The sequence below is a fragment of the Ranitomeya imitator genome, chromosome 7 (genome assembly GCF_032444005.1).
Source record: "Ranitomeya imitator isolate aRanImi1 chromosome 7, aRanImi1.pri, whole genome shotgun sequence".
Taxonomy (NCBI): Eukaryota; Metazoa; Chordata; class Amphibia; order Anura; family Dendrobatidae; genus Ranitomeya; species Ranitomeya imitator.
In genome coordinates this window covers 45,595,075-45,619,285 of record NC_091288.1, presented here as the reverse complement: position 1 = coordinate 45,619,285, position 24,211 = coordinate 45,595,075, and the positions used below count along the sequence as shown (strand labels likewise).

The 24,211-nt window shown below is 42.4% G+C and overlaps 1 protein-coding gene across 4 annotated transcripts in view; it reads left to right on the top strand.

The window, feature by feature from the left end:
- The window catches only part of WIPF1 (WAS/WASL interacting protein family member 1), a 59,052-nt gene extending 35,278 nt beyond the window's left edge, over positions 1–23,774 (top strand). For 2 of the 4 annotated variants that reach the window (XM_069733179.1, XM_069733178.1), the window contains exons 2-8: positions 5,929–6,006; positions 10,936–11,065; positions 12,856–13,017; positions 13,580–14,374; positions 16,767–16,982; positions 18,185–18,298; positions 22,883–23,084. In XM_069733179.1, coding sequence (XP_069589280.1) covers positions 5,962–6,006; positions 10,936–11,065; positions 12,856–13,017; positions 13,580–14,374; positions 16,767–16,982; positions 18,185–18,298; positions 22,883–22,938 — 1,518 coding nt within the window. In that variant the 5' untranslated portion in view covers positions 5,929–5,961 and the 3' untranslated portion in view covers positions 22,939–23,084. Of the gene's footprint in view, positions 1–911; positions 988–5,928; positions 6,007–10,935; positions 11,066–12,855; positions 13,018–13,579; positions 14,375–16,766; positions 16,983–18,184; positions 18,299–22,882 lie in introns of those variants that run through there. The other 2 variants (XM_069733180.1, XM_069733177.1) reach the window with 2 other exon arrangements.
- Positions 23,775–24,211: the final 437 nt, after the last annotated feature.

Below are 24,211 nucleotides of genomic sequence, written 5' to 3'. Positions count from 1 at the left end.
CACAATACAGACCCGTAGCTAGGCTTTCCTCCACCCCGAGCTAAGGATCACTGCTCCGCACTTGCCCTGTATTAAATCACCCAGTCACTGTGGTCAGTTTTCACAATCCAAGTCCTAGTAGTTGTTATTGTTTCCATGCAATCAGTGCTTCTATGTTATAATTAAAGAGGTTGTCTGGGAATAACATAAAAGTTTCCCAGGGGTTTGGATCTGTAAAAATGTAAAACTTATTAATACTCACCTGGATCCAGCAGAGGCCGCTCCGTTGTCTGAGCTTACACGGGAATAGGAAATGTCACCGTTACACCAGTAGCAGGACCACTGTGGCCAGTGATTGGCTACAGCAGTCAGGTGACTTGATCAGCGCATCATTGGTTGTTTTTAAAATGACCCATTATTCAAGTTACCTGACTGCTGCAGCCAATCACAGCCCGCAGTGGTCCTTTCGCTGGTGGAACGATGACATCACCTCTTCTTGTGTAAGCTCAGATAATGGAGCGGTCTATACTGGAGCCAGGTAGGTGCTGGTAGGTATCATGCAGTTTGCTATTTTTTTTATAGCTCGAAGCCCATGGGGAACTTTTTTTTGTGTGGACAACCCCTTTTAAAGTACTATGGTCCTGATTCATAAAGACCAGAGTTTTGTATTCCAGTCTCGATGAATAGTGCTCTAGTATAAGATGCACCAAATTTATACGACTTGGAAGCAACTTTTAGCTGCTGTGTGCCTCCTTTGGAAATGTATTCCAGTCAAAGATTGTGTCACGACTCTGTTGTCAGGTGTCCTAGGACCAGGGGCTCCTTCCGTGTCCCTAACGCTAGGGGCACCCTAGCTCGCCCTGTTCTCCCGTATTACTTCTGATGATGAAGACACCGGGGCCACGTACCTCTTCTTAGCACCTGAATCCACCCTCAGACTGTACCCTTCCTCCACCCAGGGAAGACGGGAGTAGTAGTATACCGTGGTACACCAACCAGACTAACAAGGTAATACGAACAGGGATAAAGGAAAATACCAATCATCTATATATATATAATTGTCTAAGGGTTTTTCCGTCTGTCTTTCTGTCTGTCTGTCTTTCTGTCTGTCTTTCTGTCTGTCTTTCTGTCTGTCTTTCTGTCTGTCTTTCTGTCTGTCTTTCTGTCTGTCTTTCTGTCTGTCTTTCTGTCTGTCTTTCTGTCTGTCTTTCTGTCTGTCTGTCTTTCTGTCTGTCTTTCTGTCTGTCTTTCTGTCTGTCTGTCTTTCTGTCTTGGAAATCCCGCGTCTGATTGGTCGAGGCCACCAGGCCTCGACCAATCAGCATCGGGCACAGCGACGATGATGTCATAAAGGATGTAGAAATCCCACGTTTCTGAATCAGCGACGGGCACAGTATCGACGTAGATGTCATAATGGTTGCCATGGCGACGATGATGTCATAAAGGTTGCCTAGACCAATCAGCGACGGGCACAGTGTGCCGCGAATTCTGGAATCATCATTGTCCATATACTACGGGGACATGCATATTCTAGAAAACACGATGCGTTAGAATCGGGCCACAATCTAGTCTATATATATAATTGTCTAAGGGTTTTTCCGTCTGTCTGTGTCTGTCCTGGAAATCCCACGTCTCTGATTGGTCGAGGCCGCCAGGCCTCGACCAATCAGCGACGGGCACAGCGACGATGATGTCATAAAGGACGTAGGCATCCCGCGTCTCTGATTGGTCGAGGCCGCCAGGCCTCGACCAATCAGCAACGGGCACAGCGACGATGATGTCATAAAGGAGGTAGAAATCCCACGTTTCTGATTCAGCGACGGGCACAGTATCGACGTAGATGTCATAATGGTTGCCATGGCGACGATGATGTCATAAAGGTTGCCTCGACCAATCAGCGACGGGCACAGTCTGCCGCGAATTCTGGAATCATCATTGTCCATATACTACGGGGACATGCATATTCTAGAATACCCGATGCGTTAGAATCGGGCCACAATCTAGTACTTATATAAACAACAAAGGTGAACACCGGGGAGTGGAGGATGGGATTAAACCAAAGTAGGAGAAGAAAGGGAATTATCTCACACCCAAATCCAAGACAAAGTCACAGATAAATCCACCAAACGCCTCCTCCAATAATAACCACCAACAACCAGCCATGCAGCATAAGCAATCTCTGACAATGAGTGCTAGCCATGACCCAGTTTGTATAGGAAATGGGAGTGGCTAACAGTGCACAGCTGAGAGCCCTAATGCTCCAGGAGCTCTCAACAGAACAGATGAATCCCTACACTGCTAAAATAAACTTGCACTGTTTAATATGAAGGTGAAGTGCAGGAGTAGGAAAAATCAGACTTTGCTGTCTTCTGACTCCTCTCTGTTGTGGTAAACCTGTAACAGATTGAAGTATTATTATTATTATTTATTTATATTACACCATTGATTCCATGGTGCTGTACATGAGAAGGGGTTACATACAAGTTACAGATATCACTTACAGTAAACAAACTAACAATCCGAGACTGATACAGAGGGGCGAGGACTTTGCCCTTGCGGGCTTACATTCTACTGGATGGTGAGGAAGGAGACAATAGGTTGAGGGTTGCAGGAGCTCCGGTGTTGGTGAGACGGTAGCTTCGATAGTGATGAGGCGGTAGCGGTGTCAATGCAGGCTGTAGGCTTTCCTGAAGAGGTGGGCTTTCAGGTTCCGTCTGAAAGATCCGAATGTGGTTGGTAGTCGGACGTGTTGGGGCAAAGAATTCCAGAGGATGGGGATATTATGGAGAAGTCTTGGAGGCGGTTGGGTGAGGAGCGAATAAGTGTGGAGGAGAGTAGGAGGTCTTGGGAGGACCGGAGATTACGCGAGGGAAGATATCGGGAGATTAGTTCAGAGATATATGGAGGAGACAGGTTGTGGGTGGCTTTGTAGGTCAGTATTAGTAATTTGAACTGGATACGCTGAGGGAATGGGAGCCAGTGCAGAGATTTGCAGAGGGGGGAAGCAGAGGAGTAGCGAGGAGAGAGATGGATTTGAGTTGCACAAAAAATGTTCGGCATTTTAAACAGTTTTACGTCAAAATTCTGTCCAAAAACAGCATGGTGAATCTGCTCCTATATGTCTATATTATAACTCAAATAAACCAGCCCTTTTGTTATGAATATTTGTGACACTGACAGAGAAAACAGAGTACAGCGCTCCGATAGTTCCCACAGAGAATGAACGGAGCGGCAGCTGAGCACGACCACTGCTGCTCCACTCCATTATTAAAGTGCCCCATTGTGGCGACTGGTGATGTTCCCAGCGGTAGGAGCCCACCAGTCTAGAAGTTATCACCTATGCCCAGGATAGGTGATAAAACGGTATTCTGCTTGTAAAAAGTTAAAGGGGTTGGCCACTACTTTTTTATTGATGGCTTATTTTTAGGCTAGGCTATCAATATCTGATTGGTGGGGGTGCTGAGTGTCAGCTGTTACCTGCATTGGCCAGAAGTTCTCAGATGCTGCCAGAACACAGCAGCTCCATCCTTTCTGTAGTAGCCTCGGCCAGGTACTGCAGATCCACCCTTTTTGAGGGTGTGGATCTGCAGTACCTGGTCACGCCCACTACAGTTTTGGCGGAGCTGTTAGGTTTCAGCAGCATTCAAGAACTTCCGCCTCTTACCTGTGCCGATAACAGCTTATAGGCGGGGGTGTCGGGTGCTGCACTGCCACTGATCAGGTATTGATGCCCTATCCTAACGATAGGCAATCAATAAAAAGTAGTGGACAACTCCTTTAAGTATAGTCTTATTGGCAATGCTTCATAGGAAATTAAAGTTAATTATCAGTCTCTGAAAATTAATTTAAAGTCTGGATCCAGACGCTCTTTACAGCAGCCTGTATCCTGTCAGTGCGAATATAGCCAGAATTATGTTAATTAGCAACAGCCAGAATAATGAGCTTTCACGATAATTAGTAATATATGTAATCGCCATAGAAAACGATTTGTACATTGAATATTTATAATTTCTGGAAGAAAACTTGGTTGGCATTACAATTTTAGCACTTTGAAATGAATTTGGTGAGAGGTGATTGAGCCGCGAGCCATGCTCTGTACTCCCCTCTCTCGGGGAGGCCGGGGCTGTGTCTTCTCAGTTAGTTCCTGTAGTTGAAATGAGTGTGCATCAGAGGAACAGGATGGCTGTGGGTTTGCAGAGAACACTAACCTTCCTGTTATAGCGCTTTTTTTTTTTTTTTTTTTTTACAGGAAGCCGGTATATGTGACGGGAAGCATTAGACATAAAAATGACCTAAAGTATCAGCATTTTCAGCCTTCAGATTCTCACTTTTTATTGGATTCAATAAATACAAAAGTTTACATAATAATTTTTTTTTTTTACTGAAATGAATAATACCACAAATTTTGGGAAAACATGCTTGATCATCAATTAATCCGCAGAATGCTCATTCTTGTGCAGAAAATTCATAGATTTTCAGCCTAAATGTACCGTAATCACTTTTAATGCCAAATCCATTTCAAAGTCCGCATGCTGCGTAGCAATTTTTATCGTGTCAACTTTTTGGGCCAAAAAATTGTTGTCAGATGTAACATTAAAGTCTATTGTGAAATCTAAAATTCAAAGCGGTTTCGTTTGTGGGGTTTTGGAAGTCTGTAGCTTTTTTTAAAACAAGCCTACATTGGTATTGTGAGCTGCAGGTAAAGAGCTAATAAGCACAATATTTAAAGAAGACCTATAAAGAAAATATACCCCTAACACCTCCTGACGAAGCTTAATGCGAAACGCGCGTCGAGTGCATATTTTTTGGTTATCTCAATGTCCCTTTGTATCTTTACTTATATGTGACATCATTTTCTTATTTGTTTGTATTGCGTTTTTGGATACTTATATCGTATGCTTAGCATTTACTATTTTGGCATTATACTCTCATGGTAGTATCCGTTTTCAATGCTGAGACTATATATTTTAATTTTCTCCATCTGATTTGTTATACACCTGTTGGATGATGTCATGACTCACAGATCGCTAGTATTTTTAATGTCTTAATTTTGTATTTTCAACTATTTTTAATTATTATTTAATAAAATTCAGGAAATATAGTTTCTTAATATAGTCAGCATGATTTTGGCATGGCATTTTTTTAAAGAATTGTTATCCTTCAGGCTTTTACCTAAGAAAACATATTACATACTGTATGTTATAAATAAAAAAATGCTGAAAAATTGTGTGTTGAGGGAGCCAAATGGCAGCATTTTCTGATGCATGGCCATCTACCACTTGTGCGCTTTACTGCAACTTGATGCAATTCTAAGCACAGATTACTGCGTGGAAATGAATGGTAAAATGCAAACAGTTTTACAAAGCGATAATTACCCTATGCTATGTAGAGAGCAGACAGTTTTTATAACTCCATCGATTAGCACTTGCCCCGCACAAGACTTCTAATATCTCATGTATATATAGACACGGCCTACATACTGCCCTAAAATCAGCAGTGTCTGTAGGTGACTGCATGGCCGCATATAGATAACTGTGCTTCCTAAAGGGAATCTGAGCAGGTTTTTGATATGTAATCTGAGGACAGCCTGTGGTTGGGGTTGAAACACTGAATTCAGTGATGGGTTACTTATCAGGCTGTGTGCTGTTTTTTTTTTTTTACTTTACAGTGAAGGTTTTATCACTAGAAGATTATCATTACTGAGACTAGCTGTCTCGTGCCAGGTGGTCTGACTCAGCCACCCCCTGTGATAAGCAGCTCACTGGCAATAGACACTGTTCATAGAGATATAAACATAAAACTCAGCTGCAATCTAGATGCCAGGGTGGTATCCCAAGAGGAAAAAAATGTAACATTTCACATGTATTCTATGTATCTGGTTTTCTAAATATACTGCAAAAAATAGGGCATATTGATGCATGTACAGTAACGACATATTATTATTTGCAGGTCCTGGAGACGGTACAGTGAGCCCAGTTGAAGATGCCGGTGCCCCCTCCCCCACCTCCTCCGCCTACACTTGCACAAGTAGGTTTTTAAAGAGCATCGCAGACTAATAAACAGATACAGATACATACAATCAGAACTGAATGCATTATTTATGGTATTAATATCCATTGAGCTCCATGGCAGGTGCTTTCTTCTTGCCTGAACAAGTGTTTCTCGTAAGTTAGAACGCTAATAGCCATATCTGTGCTGTGGGTGGAGAGCTCGAGAGCTCGTGTACGGCTTAGTACTATCCAGAATCCCTTGTGGACCCATATTACATACTACATCAGAATTAAAATAAAGGGTTAACTCTACGCTGCCTGGTATAAAAGATGGAAAAGAAGAACGATATCCAGGAATGTGGTTTATTATTAGTCAACGCGTTTCGAAGTTCCGAACTTCTTCATCGGGACAAACCACTGTGCCCAATGGAAAAGTTTGGAACTCTGAAACGCGTTCACTAATAGACCGCATTCCTGGATATCGTTCTTCTTTTCCATCTTTTATACCGGGCAGCATAGAGTTAACCCTTTATTTTGATGTTACCTTAGCCCTAAGTATGCAGCATCCTCGAGGGTTTTTAGTGGTTGTGGTCACACATCCACACCAGTAGAACACCAGCGCCTTTGGTTTCTTCATTTGTACTCGGACAAGACCCTACTGCGCTAATAGTTTTTCCAGCTTTCTAACCTCAAATTACAGACTACGATTTACCTAAATCTTGTGGATCCTAGAATTTACCGCACCGTCTTTTCTTGTCCATCATATATAGTTGACATGATTGTGTTATTATGTATAATTATTCCAATATACTGTATATATACAATTTTTTGCCTTTTCATAAAAAAAGAGGAGAAAAATTATTCTAATCAACCTCCTATCAGCCAGCAATCACAGGAAACATGGTGCACAGGAGGCCTTGGGAGATCTCACACAGGAGGTGCCAAGGCAGTAGGGGATCCAACACACGAGAATAGATAAATCAATGATTATTCTAAAATTGTTAAAAAAAATCTTAATCAATGTATAATCAACAAAATGATTGTTCAAAAGGTCTGAAAGACATGGTAATTGCTACGCGTTTCGAACCCTCTGAACTCCCTGGTTCTTAGTCAAAGAGTCAAGTTATGACTAAAGAACCAGTGAGTTTAAAGGGTCGAAATGCGTAGTAACTCTCACCTTCTGGCTAATCTTTTTGTGGAATATACTTTATGAAGACGTTTTTAACAATTGTGGAATAAACATTGATTTTATCTATTCATGTGTACTGGATCCTCTACCAGCTTGTAACGTACTACCTTTTGTACCAGTTAGGTCCTCCATGCCCTCCAACCCAGCAACATTCACTTATGTATGAGTAAATTCCCTGCCTAACCAGCCCTGTATAACATTTTTCGTTAAAAGCTAGGTTGAAAAAAGCATTTATATTGTCCCCGTTTTCTATGCTAATTAGTGCTTTGACTACTCGATGGGGCGTTAGTTGCCCCAGGCTAGTCGGCCCTCTTACCATGTTATCATGTCCCTGTGGGCATGATATTATAATTTGCAGGATCTGGCATCATCGCCAGCTTCTGCAAATCTCACGCGTGCCTCACATTTTGGCAGAGTCACTGTGCCTTTTCTAGCCAGGTGTACACTTCCCGGCTTTAGGGGTGCATTGCGCACGACCGGAAGCTCAGAAGAGTCCCTGCTCCTCTGTAGTACGGTGTACGCTTTACCGGCATCAGAGGTGAAGTGTGTATCACCGGAAGTTCAAAATCCATCTTCTGAACTTCCACTCATGCGCACTGCACTCTGAAGCCTGGAAGTGATCACCCAGCTACAGAGGGGCAGTGATGCTTCCGAACTTCCAGTCATGCGCACTGCACCTCTGAAGCCTAGAAGTGGTCACCCAGCTACAGAGTGGCAGTGATGCTTCCGAACTTCCAGTGATGCGCACTGCACCTCTGAAACCTACAAGTGATCACCCAGCTACAGAGGGGCAATGATGCGTCCGAACTTCCAGTCATGCGCACTGCACCTCTGAAGCCTAGAAGTGGTCACCCAGCTACAGAGGGGCAGTGATGCTTCCAAACTCCCAGTCATGCGCACTGTGCCTCTGAAGCCTACAAGTGATCACCAAGCTACAGAGTGGCAGTGATGCTTCTGAACTTCCAGTCATGCGCACTGCACCTCTGAAGCCTAGAAGTAGTCACCCAGCTACAGAGTGGCAGTGATGCTTCCGAACTTCCAGTCATGCGCACTGCACCTCTGAAGCCTGGAAGTGGTCACCCAGCTACAGAGGGACAGTGATGCTACCGAACTTCCAGTCATTCGCACTGCACTTCTGAAGCCTGGAAGTGGTCACCCAGCTACAGAGGGGCAATGATGCTTCCGAACTTCCAGTCATGCGCACTGTGCCTCTGAAACCTAGAAGTCGTCACCCAGCTACAGAGGGACAGTGATGCTTCCGAACTTCCAGTCATTCGCACTGCACTTCTGAAGCCTGGAAGTGATCACCCAGCTAAAGAGGGGCAATGATGCTTCCGAACTTCCAGTCATGCGCACTGCACCTCTGAAGCCTGGAAGCGTTCGCCCTGCAACAAAGGCACAGTGACGCTGCCGAAACGTGAGGCGCACGTGAGATTTACAGAAGCTGGCGATGACGTCAGCTCATGCAAATTATGTTATCATACCCACAGGGACATGATGACATGGAAAGAGGGCCGACTAGTCTGGGGAAACTAATGCTCCATCGAGTAGTCAAAGCACTAATTACCATAGGAAACGGGGAGAATATAAATGCTTTTTTAAAACCTAATTTTTACTGTAAAATATTATACGGGGCTGGTTAGGCAGTGAATTTACTCATACATAAGTGAATGCTGCTGGGTTGGAGGGCATGGAGGACCTACCTAACAGTTCCCTTAAAAAACAATAATGATATTTTCCCATATTGGTTACGGTTTCATTTGAAGACCCCTGCTGGTGGCTTTAGTAACTGCAATATAAAGGCATAAATGTCCATTTGAATGTAGCCACGTGCTATTAAGACACATACAGAGAGTCCTTAAAGACCATGTGCCAAAAAGATTTTTACATATATAGTGATTACTTTAAATTAATACAATTGCACTATGTTTTAGTCTGCAAACTGTATGCCTTAATTTATTTTCAGAATTGTCCCATCCCTCACCCCCTGATATACAGTTTGCAGCCTGATCTAATTTTCAGTTTTATATTTTGTGGGAGTGTCTCTCCCAGTAATATAGGCTGGATGTGAAATCTGTGTGCATCCAGAGTGCTGCTGTCTTCATTACATCATATATCAGTACAGCTGCAATGCTGCACTTATTTCCTCTCCATGTGCTTTTATCCTAGTCTGTAGCCTATTTTTTTTGCCCTTTTTTGAGATTTTACATGCTTTCTCCACCCTGTCAACTCTTGATATTTGTGTACAACCCCCTCTCTGCTGCTATCTTTAAAGCCTCATTCAGACAGATTCTCTTTAAAAAAAAAAGGGTACATGTCCATTTTTTATCTAATGTGGGGATCAAACACACCCAATCAAGTGTATGGGTCTATGAATAAAATGAATAGTGTTTTTTCTCTTGTGGGAGTGTTTCACTTAGTTTCACAGGCTAAATGTAACATCTGCACATATCCAAGTGCTGCTGCCTTCATTAGCTCATGCCTCAGCACAGCTTCTACCCTGTAATAATAAATAATAATAATCTTTATTTATATAGCACCAACATATTCCGCAGCGCTTTACAGTTTAACAGTTTCAAACACAACAGTCATAGGTAACAATGTTAACAATACAATAATTAAAGCAAAATAAGATGACCCTGCTTCTGAGAGCTTACAATCTACAACTTATTTCCCTTTCATCTGCTTTCCTCCTTCTCTTCAGCCTTATTTCTCTGCCCTCCCTGAAACTTTACATGCTTTCTCCCCTCTGCACGCAGTAGACATCTGCGTACAACCCCTGCTTCTATCTCTGACAGTGAGAGAAGAGCAGGGAGCCATCAGAAGAAGGAGTTCTGATGGATGTGTAAGATTTTTGCAAAGTACTCAGCTAGATGAAGGACTTCCAAATACTCTTTAGTAGCAAAATGGTAACAATTGTTAATAAAGACTATATATAAAATTACATATTCTAGACTGATCAAATGTCTTAAAGAATATATGACGGAAGACGGAGGTGTCAAATATTGCACATTAATGTGGAATTGTGACTTTTTATGCAAATAACACAAAAGCAGGAAAAAGTGCGTGTGTGTGTGTGTGTGTGTGTGTGTGTGTGTGGGCAGAGCGCACCACTGCGAATAAATACGAGATCACCAACAGCATGTGAAAAGTCATATACTGAGACAAATAAAGGGATCTCCAGAATTTTAAAAATAAATTCTTTAATCATGCCAGCTACAGAAATAGATGTATTCATTTATGTTGCAACTATTTTTCACTTGCATAAAAAGTCGCATTTTCACTTTAATGTGCGATATTTGACACCTCGGTGTTCCGCTCTTGTCTAACATTGGGAAGTAAGCCAATTATTATTCTGCATAAAAATTCATAATTTGCAAAAAAAATATATATTTGCATTGACTTGCGACATTTGACACATTGGTCTCTTGCTCTTATCTAACATTTGGAAATATGTTACCATGCCTAAAAACGGTCGTTGCCGTAATTTGCGCCCGATTTATCATTATGGCGCCACATTTGATAGATATTTAATGTCCTAATGATTACCCTAGTGAATTGACATAAATTACTAGTTTTTTGATAAATGTGTAAAGCTATGCTCACACGCACCCAAGCCTGCTTTTTTTGGAAGCAGCTTCTTTACTGCCAGGACAACAGGTTTTGCCTGCAGAAAAAAAAAAAAACGCAACGTGTGAACATAGGCCAATATGTTGACTTGGATGATGTGTTTTATTATATCCACTTTTCCTTATTTTTACGGTCTGTCTTCCGCAGGCAAATACAGAAAAGCCTGTTCTCAACAGATCGGAGCAGTCTGGAAGAAATGCTCTACTGTCTGATATCCATAAAGGTAGAAAGCTTAAGAAGGCCGTTACCAATGACCGAAGTGGACCGTCCCTGGACAGTAAGTTTACTCTACAAATTAAGTTTGGTTCAGTTTAGTATCTACAACACTTGGCCTTTGTTCACTCCAGAATTAGGCGATTCCTCTTCCCTTTCCCGCACTAGAAACAGAGAAGCGGAATTCATGGGGTGGACGGATCTATTACACGATGGAAGCACACAGCATACAAAGGACCTATTTTAGGTTTCCATTATAATATTCATTATTTTACTGTAAAAACGATGGACAGAAAAATGGAATTGCTTAATGCAGGTGTGATCAGAGCCATAGAATTCAGAAAACTTTTATATATTTAATTATTTTTTGAGTAATTATATTTGATTGTACAATAGTGACCTTTTTGGCACGTGCTAACATCTACTGGTAAAATAGGCTACACTCAAAACTGGTCCAAAAATAATCCAATTTTACGACATAATTAAATGCTATGTGGAGAGAATAATAACAGGACAATTAGTTTATTGTGCTGCTTCAGAGAAGGCTGTCCGCACACATAAGGACGTCTGCATGTTATATTCTGCTATATTTCCCACCAGGGATGGAAAATATTTTTCTCCCTAGTAATATTTCACCTATGGAGCAGATTTCGCATTGGTCATAGCTAATGGTTTTTAGATCTCTGCCTGCACAGAGCAGTTAGAGACGGCTACTGTCGGCAATTCAGCACTTCCGCTGAGCAGCTGCTTTTCTTCCGTTGACAGGCAGGACTGCAGACGCCAAGATGATTGACAGCCGGCTCCCTGCTACCTAACTGCGGGGAGCCGGCTGCAATTCAGCATGACGTCAGAAGTCACATCCCGTCAACAGAGCAGCCCAGAAGAGAGAGAGCAGCTCTGGTGACGTGGAGCAGCTAAATCGCCAGCACGAGCGGTCGGTGACCAGTCTGAGCTAATACTGAGCATAACATGAAGGTAGCTGCCTCCGTTAGCAACTACTTGTTTGTAAACTTTTAGGCCCATAGAAAAAAAATAGTTCTGGACAACCCCTTTAACACTGGTCTCTCTGATGATCCTACACATCGGATTTCCGACTACTTTTGGAGATAATCTGCTGCCAGCAATGAGGAGCGTTCGGCCTATTCGAAGACTCCTGTGTATCAGAGATAGGTGTTGGGCAAATGATTATCCCACAGCTGTCTAATGTGAGTTAAAAGGGTTTTTCCCATCTTCATAGATGGTTGTTATTAGATAGCGCTAGTTAAAACAAGAACTTTTTCAATGCACTGCTTATTAAAATTTGCAGCCGTTCTTAAGAAATTAACATTTTTCTTTTATTTACAGTTCGTTGTCTAGGAGACCGACCACTGCCTTTGTCTAGCTTGTAAACACTGCGCTGAAATTATCTGGGATCAGGAGGTAAAAGTGTGCTTCAGTAATCCTGGTCAGCTTCAAAAGCAGTGCTTAGAAGCTCACTAGAAGTTCTGCTCATGTTCTGCTATCTAGCAGCAGTGGTCGGTCTCCAAGGCAACGAGCTGTCAGCAGAAATATCTCAAGAACGACTGGAAATTTTAATAATCAGTAAATTGCTAAATAACTTGTATTAACATGTACTATCCAACAATACCAATGTATAAAGATGGTTATAATCTGTTAAGTAGTTTTCTGGTGCAGATCCAGAAAAAAACTGATGGAGAAGCATGGAGAAGGGGGATAATAATTGTACCTTTTTGTCTATGGAGTCTTGTACGTTATATGGCAGCCACTGGTGTAAAATAGAGAAATGTTGCTGTATGACCATTTACTATTGGTTTTTGATGTAAAGTCATGTAATTACTTACTTCTTTTTATTAGAGCCCAAAGCGTCTTCTGGAGGCAGTGGTGGTGGAGGAACGGGAGGTGGTGGAGGCGGTGGTGGAGGAACGGGAGGTGGGGGGTTTGGAGGCTCTCCAGGATTAGGTGGCTTGTTCCAAGGAGGGATGCCAAAACTACGGTCTTCAGGAAGCCGAGAAAGTGGTAAGACATATCATGGTTTTGATACGTTATAATATATGAGTTCTTATTATTAGCTTTATGTAAATGAGGCTGAAGTGCTATGGTAGATCTGTAACCATAGTCGCTCCAGTTCTATTCCTCATCAAGCGTTGCCATCTCCTTCTTAATTGACAGCTTATATGTAAAGGAACCATCAATCAAGTAGGTGGTAGGCGGGGAATAGAGACGGAGTGACAGAGGCTTCAGACCTACTGCAGCACTTCAGCCTCATTTGTATACCAATTCAAATGCTGATTTCTCAGTAATGGAGGAACAGACCGGTCATGTAAAGTCAGTGCTGGACTTGTCTTTGAAAGAGCTACATGCTCATATAAATAGTTTGGAGCTTGGAATCTTGCTAATAGATTCCCTTTAAATATCTTTGTAACGATAAATTAGGATTTATTTATTCTTTATGCAGATAACCATCACATATTGAATATGATTTAATGTTGTTTGTTGTTTTATGTTGTAATTTACTGTTGGCTTATTTATTTTTTCATTCGTTATTTTTTTTTAACTGGATCTCATTCTTTTCTTTTAGAGCCGTCAGGAAGCAGAGCACCAATCTTTCCACCTGGTGGACGTATGACATCTCCTAGACCTTTTACTCCACCAAACTCCTCTCCAAGAGGTCCTCCATCTACAATGGGAATAAGGGCTCCTGCTTTTGAACCTCAAAGAAACCGAATGCCTCCACCTCCTAGAAATGATTTTAATTCCAGGTCAGATCATGGTCCACCTGCAGTACCAAATACACCTAGACCAATAAGTTCAAGTCTTCACAACAGAGGACCACCACCAGTACCAGCTCCAAATAGGCAAGTGAACCCACCACCCATGGTTCCATCGGCATCATCTCATAAAGCACATGGATTTGGAGGAAACAGCAGACAATCTCCAACAATTCCTCCACCTCTTCCATCCATGAATAGACCATCACTTCCACACACACCCACTAGGCAAATGGATGACAGGCCACCTCCTCCTCCTACAGGGAACCGGCCTCCTCTTTCCAGAGATTTTCCACCGCCTCCACCTCCTCAGAACAATAAACCACCTGTCCCCAACACACCTAGACCGAATACAACTTCTCAGGGACCACCTCTTCCTCCAGGGCGGACTGGACCTCCTCCATTACCACCTACCCCTTCTAACTTTGATGATATGCCAAGACTTCCTCAAAGAAATACATCCTTGTCAACCCTATGTGCTGCACCGCCACCTGTCCCACCTACGATACGGTCAGGACCACCACCTCCTCCACCGTCAATGGAGAGGCCTCCACCGTCAATGGACAGGCCGCCACCTCCAGCGAGAGAGCCATCTGGAAGAGCAGGTAAATGTTAAAAATGCATGTGTTTTACATGTATACCGAATAAAGCACAGGTAAAATGGATAGGTCACCACGTCTGTTTTAGTAAATATATGGATTTGCCATAAAACAGCAATTGTGGCCCATCTTTTATTATAACTCTGCATTGTGCCGATCCTCTGTTATTCTACTAGAAATATATGCATAAGTTGGGTGTTCCCTTTCCTTTGTCAAAGGGGTGTGTCCCTACACAGTCTAAGATTGGCTACACTGATTGGACAGAGTCAGAGGATGCAGGACACACCCCCAACTGGTATCACCCAGTTGTCATTTTATATAGTTCTAGTCGGAATAACAGAGGAATGACAGAACACAGAAATGTTAGAAAAGATGCTCCAGAATTGTTATTGCACTGTGAATTCAAGTATTTACTAAAAGAGACACGTCCAGAATAGTGACAGATACTCTTTAAATTGACCAGATACTAAGTAATACATCTATATTATGTTACTGATTGCATGCCTAGGATAGTCAGGACCTAAATGATATGGTATGAATACCTTTGGAGGCTTATTTATGTATTTAGATGAACGTATTTGGGCTAAAAATAGTTATTGAAATTGGATTTCTTAAAAAATATTGAATCATTGGCTTCATACATGCTCTTTGAATATTGCTGCCTGATTAATGAGTTAGGCCCCTTTCACATATCAGCTTTTTGCCGTCAGTCACAATCCGTTGGTTCGACGGATCCGTCGCAGATTTTGAAAAACTGATGTGACGGATTCGTTTTTTGGATGGATCCGACTAGCGGATCTGGCTAATTGAATCGGAGCTTGCTAAGTTTAATAAAAAATGGAATCCGTCGCCGGATTCTGTCATTTAGTGACGGATCCGACGCCATAGGCTTCCATTCTAGCAAACAACGGACGGCAACGGATCCGTTGCTGTCCATTTTTTCGACGTACACAAAAAATGTTACTTTGTCCGTTGTCTCCGGCCGCCGGACAAACAATTTTCAACTGATCCGGCGAACGACGGATGAAACGTGAGGCCATCCGTCGCTAATACAAGTCTATGAGAAAAAAAACGATCTGTTGGCATCAGTCGCCGGATCCATTTTTTAAATATTTCGACGGATTGCGATTGATGGCAAAAAAACTGATGTGTGAAAGGGGCCTTAACTTAGAATTAGTTAGTGAGCTAGATTTGATAGGCAGTATAACTTTTTAATCTGTATAACTCTTTTATCTGTAACTCTTTTTATGACCGCAAAGTTTGATGAATTGTGTGATTATAAAGCATCACAAAGGAACTAAAAAATATATACCATATATTTATATATTCTCCGAGAATGAGTTCACTAATGGATTTTAAAGGGGTTGTCTACTATTTTGAGAAACCATTTCCTATCCTTATGTTTCCACCTAGTAAAATAATAACACTTATACTCACCTCCAATGCGGGCATTGTTCCAGCGGTGTCGGCACTGGCTCTCTCAGGGCTCACGTGACATTAGGTCCCTGCGGCAAATCAGCGCTGGCTTCACTCTCCTCTCCTATGGACGTACTTGACATCCAGAAGAAGCGACAGAGCAACAGAAGCAGCTTTCATTTCTTCCTGATGTCTGATTTGTAGGAAGGAGGGGAGAGTGAACTCAATACTGATTGGCCACAGTGATTGCATGACACAAAGTGTGTCGAGATCCCTAGGAGAGACAGTGCCAACACTGCTGGAATGGCACAGCAGGGGAGTAAAAGTGTTATTATTTTACTGGGGGGAAACATAGGGCTTGAAAAGGGGGTGTCCAAGTAGTGTACATCCCCTTTAAGATGACTCATTGTGCAGTTAGCAATAGACAATGCACACACACACACACACACTGATGAAGAAAACAGGCAAAAAAAAAAAAAACTTTAAAAAGGGCACAACTTAAAGGAAGAACAAGGCGCAAATGAAAAAAAGGTGAAAAACACCCAAAATGAGACAAAACACGGCACATATGCAATTCTGAACTGGGCCAAAGACTTTTTTAAGTAGGTGGGCTGCAAAAAAAGGAGTAAATGGGCAGTACTTTGGTTGTGCGTATATATTGCCTTTTTCGGATGGAGAATGGTCAGTCATCATAAGAAAACAATTCTGCCCAGGAATGCAAAAAATAAAAGTAATTACGGTATAATATTAATATTATCATGACTTGGAATTTAATAAAAAAAAAATGAAATTGCAATTATTTTGTATTGATGATAAGCAATGCCAAGTCCTGCATCTCACTCAGTACCTTGGGGTAATATACTGAATACATAAGTGTGGGCACACTAACCATTACCACAGCCAGTCACCTGGCGGTAATACAAATTCGCTGCCAAATGTACAGGCATAACGCCGCTAACTCCATACGTTTGATTCCCACCAGGACAACACCTTCCTCCTCCACCTCCTCCTGCCAACAGAAATGGATTTGGTCATCGAGGGTCACTGGGTCTTCAGTCTCCTTCAAGACCTGGAATGGAATCCCCCAGAGGTGGAGCCACCAGACCTCCTCCACCTCCAGAAAGGCCAGGATTGGGACCGCTGCCACCTCCTCCACCACCTTCATCAATGAGAAATGGTTTCCAAGACTCTGGTGAAGGTAAGAATGAAGTGGTTCATCAATACTATACTCTTGTAGCATCTCGGCACAAATGGAAATCGGTAATCAGATGTTCTATTCACCTTGTACCTTAGAAAGCATTTGGTGGCGCCCATTATAAATACACATGCCTCGTTATTATACATGTTAGTCATTTTTTGAGACCCCATAGACATTGAATAAAAATGGAACCACAAACATTTGCTCATCGATGACCCGAACACTTCACAGGCTGCATCGGCCAATGTTGGATTTGCAGCCATCGGTTGAAAAAGTACACCGGTGTTTTGAGCACTCACCACCGTTCAGTGGTTGATCGAAAAGAATGTTTGATGAACCAGACGACGATCATTCGTTATGGCTAAAATTGGCCATTTCGATTACGTTTTATCTAATGTGCATGGGCTCCATAAAGGTTGAGGATGGCTGATATGTTTCTTTATTAACCCATCACGTAATGATAGCCGCACACTTGTGTCTGGGCATCTGCCATAAATGTGTGATTTGTGCCTCTCCAAAGTGGGGAAGCAATAATTCACCTGCCTTCATATGGGTGTCTGCCCGGTCTTCTCACCAGATGTGAAGTTGTTGGTTGATACAAGAATAGTGGGATCTTGATTACTTTGTAAGAATTGATTGTATGGGACCTTAATTTACAATATGTGGTTGCTTTGGAAATCTGAACAAAATTTTTTTTTTTTTAGATATTTCGAAGACTGGATACTTTAAGATAAAGTCTTGTATTGTATACATGTAGAATATGGAACGTATGATATAGGGTTAAAATGTGTGATATAGTAAGAGAGTAGAAAGTAAAAAATTTTTTTGTATTTTATTATTTATATATTCCAATGGAAAGATTTGTAAATCACCTTCCCCACAGTCTGCTCTCAGTTCCACGACAATTGCATTGAGGCACGAACACTCGTGTGGTGACAGCTTTTCTTTCCAACCACCCAAACACTTTAAGAAAGGATCAGGCCTGCGGAAATTGAAGATTTTCAATCCCTTTCTAGCCTTGACATAGGGGTGACATCTGCCATAGTCTGAGAGTTGTGACATCACCAAACACATTAGTTGATTGTCCAGTCCCACTGAAGTAATCGGATTTAGCAAAACGTTGGATTTGTCACCATGATGATAGTTTGCAAAACTTATAGTAACCACTAAAATAACTTTCTTTATTTCATTTTTTTCTAAAGATGAATGGGAGAGAAGGTTTACATTTCATCCATTTTCTGATCTGCCACCACCAGAGCCCTATGTACCATCAAGTAAAACCTACCCCAGTAGACTTGTGAGAGGTGAAAGTCGAAGTAAGTATCAAACTGTTGCTGTCATGGCTTTACCACAACACAGAGGAGTCAGAAGACCGCAGCGTCTGATTTCACATACTCCTGCACTGATTAGAAGCACTTCTTCATATTAAACTGTGCAGGTTACTGTTAGCAGTGCATGGGTTAAACTGTTCAGCTTAGAGTCTCTGAAGCTTTCCTGCATTGATGGTCTCAGTGGTTCAGTATTGGCCACTCCCCTCTCTTATATATACTTGCCCACGGCAATCTGGACTGCCAGTGTTAGTCTTGTACTGCCTGGTGTGGAGTGGAGGTGTTGGCTGTTGGTAGAGGCGTTTGTAGTGTTGATCTGCGATTGTTACTTTGTGTTTCGGCTGTGTGCATATCCTCATCCTCTGCTATTTGATTAACCTTTTTTATCTCCCTGGTGTTCCCCTCTGTTGTCTGTGACTGCATATTTGTATGTTTGGTATTTTCATTTATCCCTTTACATCATCCCTTGTTAGTCTGGTTTGTGTACAGTCATGGCCAAAAATTTTGAGAATGAGACAAATATTACCGTATTTTTCGGACTATAAGACGCACCGGACTATAAGGCGCACCCAGGTTTTAGAGGTGGAAAATAGGGAAAAAAATATTTGAAGCTAAAAAATGTGGTAAAATATTTAATACCATAAATGACATACTATTATATGTGGTGTTATTATATATAATATGTTGGAAGCTGCAGGACCAGTGTGGTGTCTGTAAAGTATTGTATGAAGATGCTGGAGGGTGAGTATAAGAATGGGGGCACAGGGCTTATATTTAAAGCACCACTCCATCACTGCAAAATAACACTGGAGTGCTGCTTTAAAATCCCATGGGAGAACTATAACTCCCAGCATGTCCTGCAGATCCTATGACATGCTGGGAGTTATAGTTCACCAAAGGAGTGGCAGAGTGCTTTATTGTGTTTTGTAAAGACTAACCTCTTAAATGTGGCAGCCAGCCACAGTGTGGTGAGGTTAAAGCTGGAGCGTCCCATGACTGCACACAGAGCAGCTGCAGATTCTAGTGGAGACTGGAGAGCCTGAAGGACCTGTTATGATGTCAGGAAGAGGGAGGGCTCTGAGCTGCCATGTGATGCTCCAGCCCGCCCACTCCTGACATCATCACAGGTCCTCCTGCACAGAACTCAGCGTCCAGCCCAGGCATGGCAGGCAGGTATGCAGCCGTCTCCTCTCTCCCTTGGCCCCTGCTGCTGCCTCCTCTCCCCCAGACACACAGACCTGCCCAGCTGCTGCAGGAATCAGCGCTGGAGAAGCCATGTGTGTCCCTGCTTAAGCATTTGCTGCTCCTGGCTCACGCTCAGCTGATAGGTGGGCGGGGAGCGGCTAATGAATATTCACTGCACTTAATCATCGGGAGCACATGGTTTCTCCAGCCTGATTCTGGGCAGCGGGGACATCCTGAAGTGGGATAACAGTGCGATCCCACTCACTGCTGCCCCCCTCCCCACATGCTACATCCGTACCATAAGACGCACCCACACTTTCCTTTCAAATTTGGAGGAAAAAAAGTGCGTCTTATGGTCGGAAAAATACCGTAATTTTTCCAAAGTCTAATGCTTCATTTTTTCTAATGGCAATTTGCATATACTCCTGAATGTCAGAGTGATCAGCTTAACAGCAATTACTGTACTTGCAAAGTCAATATTTGCCCAGAAAATGAACTTTAACCCCCAAAACACATTTCAACATCATTGCAGTCCTGCCTTAAAAGGAGCAGCTAACATCGTTTTAGTGATTGATCCATTAACACAGGTGTGGGTGTTGATGAGGACAGGGCTGGCGATCAATCAGTCATGATTAAGTAAGAATGACATCACTGGACACTTTAAAAGGAGGCTGGTGCTTGGTATCATTGTTTCTCTTCAGTTAACCATGGTTATCTCTAAAGAAACACGTGCAGCCATCATTGCACTGCACAAAAATGGCCTAACAGGGAAGAGTATCGCAGCTACAAAGATTGCACCTCAGTCAACAATCTATCGCATCATCAAGAACTTCAAGGAGAGAGCTTCCATTGTTGTCAAAAAGGCTCCAGGGCGCCCAAGAAAGACCAGCAAGCGCCAGGACCGTATCTTAAAACTGTTTCAGCTGCGGGATCGGACTACCGGCAGTGCCGAGCTTGCTCAGGAATGGCAGCAGGCTGGTGTGAGTGCTTGTGCACGCACTGTGAGGCGGAGACTCTTTGAGCAAGGCCTGGTTTCAAGGAGGGCAGCAAAGAAGCCTCTTCTCTCCAGAAAAAACATCAGAGGCCGACTGATATTCTGCAAAAGGTACAGGGAGTGGACTGCTGAGGACTGGGGCAAAGTCATTTTCTCTGATGAATCCCCTTTTCGATAGTTTGGGACATCTGGAAAACAGCTTATTCGGAGAAGAGGTGAGCGCTACCACCAGTCTTGTCTCATGCTAACTGTAAAGCATCCTGAAACCATTCATGTGTGGGGTTGCTTCTCAGCCAAGGGAATCGGCTCACTCACAGTCTTGCCTAAAAACACAGCCATGAATAAAGAATGGTACCAGAATGTCCTCCAAGAGCAACTTCTCCCAATCGTCCAAGAGCAGTTTGGCACCCAACTGTTATGAAAGGCAATTCAGAATCACAATGGACATGGAGGTCAGAGCACATACAGTGAACTGACAATAACCCAAAATAATAGAACGAGCTCTGAGACGTGGGAACTCTGCAGACCGCAATCCCTAAGCCTATCAAACCACACTAAAGGTAGCCGTGGAGCGCTCCTGACCAGAACCTAGGCGCCTCGTCACAGCCTGAGAAACTAGCTAATCCTGAAGATAGAAAAATAAGCCTACCTTGCCTCAGAGAAATTCCCCAAAGGAAAAGGCAGCCCCCCACATATAATGACTGTGAGTAAGATGAAAACACAAACATAGAGATGAAACAGATTTAGCAAAGTGAGGCCCGACTAGCTGAACAGAACGAGGATAGGGAAGATAACTTTGCGGTCAGCACAAAAACCTATAAAAAACCACGCAGAGGGGACAAAAAGACCCTCCGCACCGACTAACGGGTACGGAGGTGGTCCCTCTGCGTCTCAGAGCTTCCAGCAGGCGAGAAAAACCAATAAAGCAAGCTGGACAGAAAAATAGCAACAAAATAACATAAGCAAAACTTAGCTTTGCAGAGCAGCAGGCCGCAGGAATGATCCAGGGAAAAAACAAGTCCCACACTGAAACATTGACAGGAAGCATAGATCAAAGCATCAGGTGGAGTTAAGTAGAGAAGAAGCTAACGAGCTCACCAGATCACCTGAGGGAGGAAACTCAGAAGCTGCAGTACCACTTTCCTCCACAAACGGAAGATCCCAGAGAGAATCAGCCGAAGTACCACTTGTGACCACAGGAGTGAACTCTGCCACAGAATTCACAACACCCAACAATGCCTTTTCCAGCATGATGGAGCACCTTGCCATAAACCAAAGGTGATAACTAAATGGCTCATGGAACAAAACATAGAGATTTTGGGTCCATGGCCTGGAAACTCCCCAGATCTTAATCCCATTGAGAACTTGTGGTCAATCATCAAGAGACGGGTGGACAAACAAAAACCAACAAATTCTGGCAAAATGCAAGCATTGATTATGCAAGAATGGACTGCTATCAGTCAGGATTTGGTCCAGAAGTTGATTGAGAGCATGCCAGGGAGAATTGCAGAGGTCTTAAAGAAGAAGGGTCAACACTGCAAATATTGACTTGCTGCATTAACTCATTCTAACTGTCAATATAACCTATTGGTACTCATAATATGATTGCAATTATATTTCTGTATGTGATATAAACATCAGACAAACACTAATAAAAACCAGAGGGCAGCAGATCATGTGAAAATATAATTTTGGTGTCATTCTCAAAATTTTTGGCCATGACTGTATATACATACACTATTACTCCCTTACTTCTCTGGTTGGGGGAGAGGGACTGATATAGTGCTATTTCGGGAGGTCAGCAAGGTACATTGCCCTGGCATGTTCACCATCAGAAGTAATCCGGGGAGCAGGGATAGCTAGGGCTCCCCTAGCATTAGGGACAGGGAAGGATCCTATGACCCCAGGATACCAGACAGTGCAGAATGGGGGTCTCCTCATCTCTATGTGACACTGCAATAAGTAGTACATGAAGTGGACTGGGCAGGCATGACTGCCGCTATCCATGGTTTCCAACTTGACTTTTTATTTTTCTTGACAGATTATCACAAAATCACGGACAGACAATATTTTTTACGGTCACATTGGAAAACTAGATAAGTTATTACTTCCATAAGTGATACATGCCTACGGGCCATAATTCTGATATGACGACATGAGCTGCATTCATTGTGAACTATAAAATGATGATAACTACAGTCAAAATAATATGTAAAAGTACCGTAATCTAAACTTGAAAAAAATCATTTTTTTATGGCCAGTGTAAGAAGGTTCCCAATTTTCACGCACTCTCCTGAAACTACAGGACCGTTTGCAACCATTTCGCTTTCTCCATTCTACTTTTACGGGTATAGAGAACCAATTGCATCCATGCTCTTTTCCTTTTATTCTAGGTGGCTCTACCAGAAAAGAGAGAGGTGCTCCTCCTTTGCCTCCAATACCCAGGTGAACCAGCAGTTCGTTCATTGTCGTAGATGTCTGTAAAGATCAGAGAAGAAACATTTGACTTTGATGCTCTTATTGGAATTTCGTAAAAAAAAAAAAAAAGACCACATGGGACCATGTGGGTGACTATGTATGGACGTCACAGCATACAGGTGCATTGTGCTTTTGGGTGAAGCCCGTTACCCATTACCTACCAGGCTGATCATGCCATTATCCAGAACAAAGGAAAGCAAAACAAAACTATTATCTCCTATGCCTACGACGGCAGTGTATATCAGTACGGACGCCATTAACGTGGGGGTCTTATAAAACTTCAGGAAGGACTTTCGTATTTTTAATGCATTCAGTTCAAGTATGAATTTATTCTATTGTCTGAATCAGGAATATATATATTTTATTGTTCAGTTTAGTTGTGAAGGTAAACAGCAGGTCACTTAGCACGTTGTCTTATATTACCTGTGCACATGCGTTCTCATCTAATTACATTCCTAGAGTTCACGGTTCTCTGTCATACGTCGGTTATCGATCATATGGGTGTGGATCCAATTTTTGCACTGTGTGCATCATATATGAAGACATTGCATTCGATTAATATAATTCACATACTATAAGAGTAGGCTTTATAATCCAACTATTCTCTGTATCAGATTAGTTTTCTCCCCTGACGTATAGTAGCATCGAGTAAAAGCATTGCTAAGACAGTATTAGTAATTGACACAGTGGTTCAAAGAGGAGCTATTATTTTATTCCCATTGTTCCCTGAGAATACCTTTTTTTTAACCTATATCTGCCATACGGTCCCAGACATATAAGGCTTTTTATTTAGTGATCCTCCTTATGGTCCTTACTGAGGGGGCGTGGCTCACATGATCCTCAGGGGTGTGTTTAGATTGCTCTGCATAATTACCATGTGAGCCACGCCCCCTTAGTAAACATTATAAAAATTAGCCCAAAACAAAAAAAAGCCTCATATTTCTGTAACTATATGGTGGATTTAAAAAAAAAAAAATCAAAAGAAAAGAAAACAAAAAAACAGAATACGCAGGGGAGCAAAAACTGAGAAGTTCTCTTTAAGTCTATCATCATTTTATTACTGGTAGAAGCTTGCATGTACCTTACCTAGAAATATTTGATAACCCATATGGAAATACTATATTCAATATTTTCAAGTGGTTGTTCCGACACTCTAAACCCCTTGTGAATGCCTTCAGTTTATGTCACGCGAGCACTGCAGCTTATCAGTGGACGCTGATGGGCTTACAGCCTTCCCATTTCAG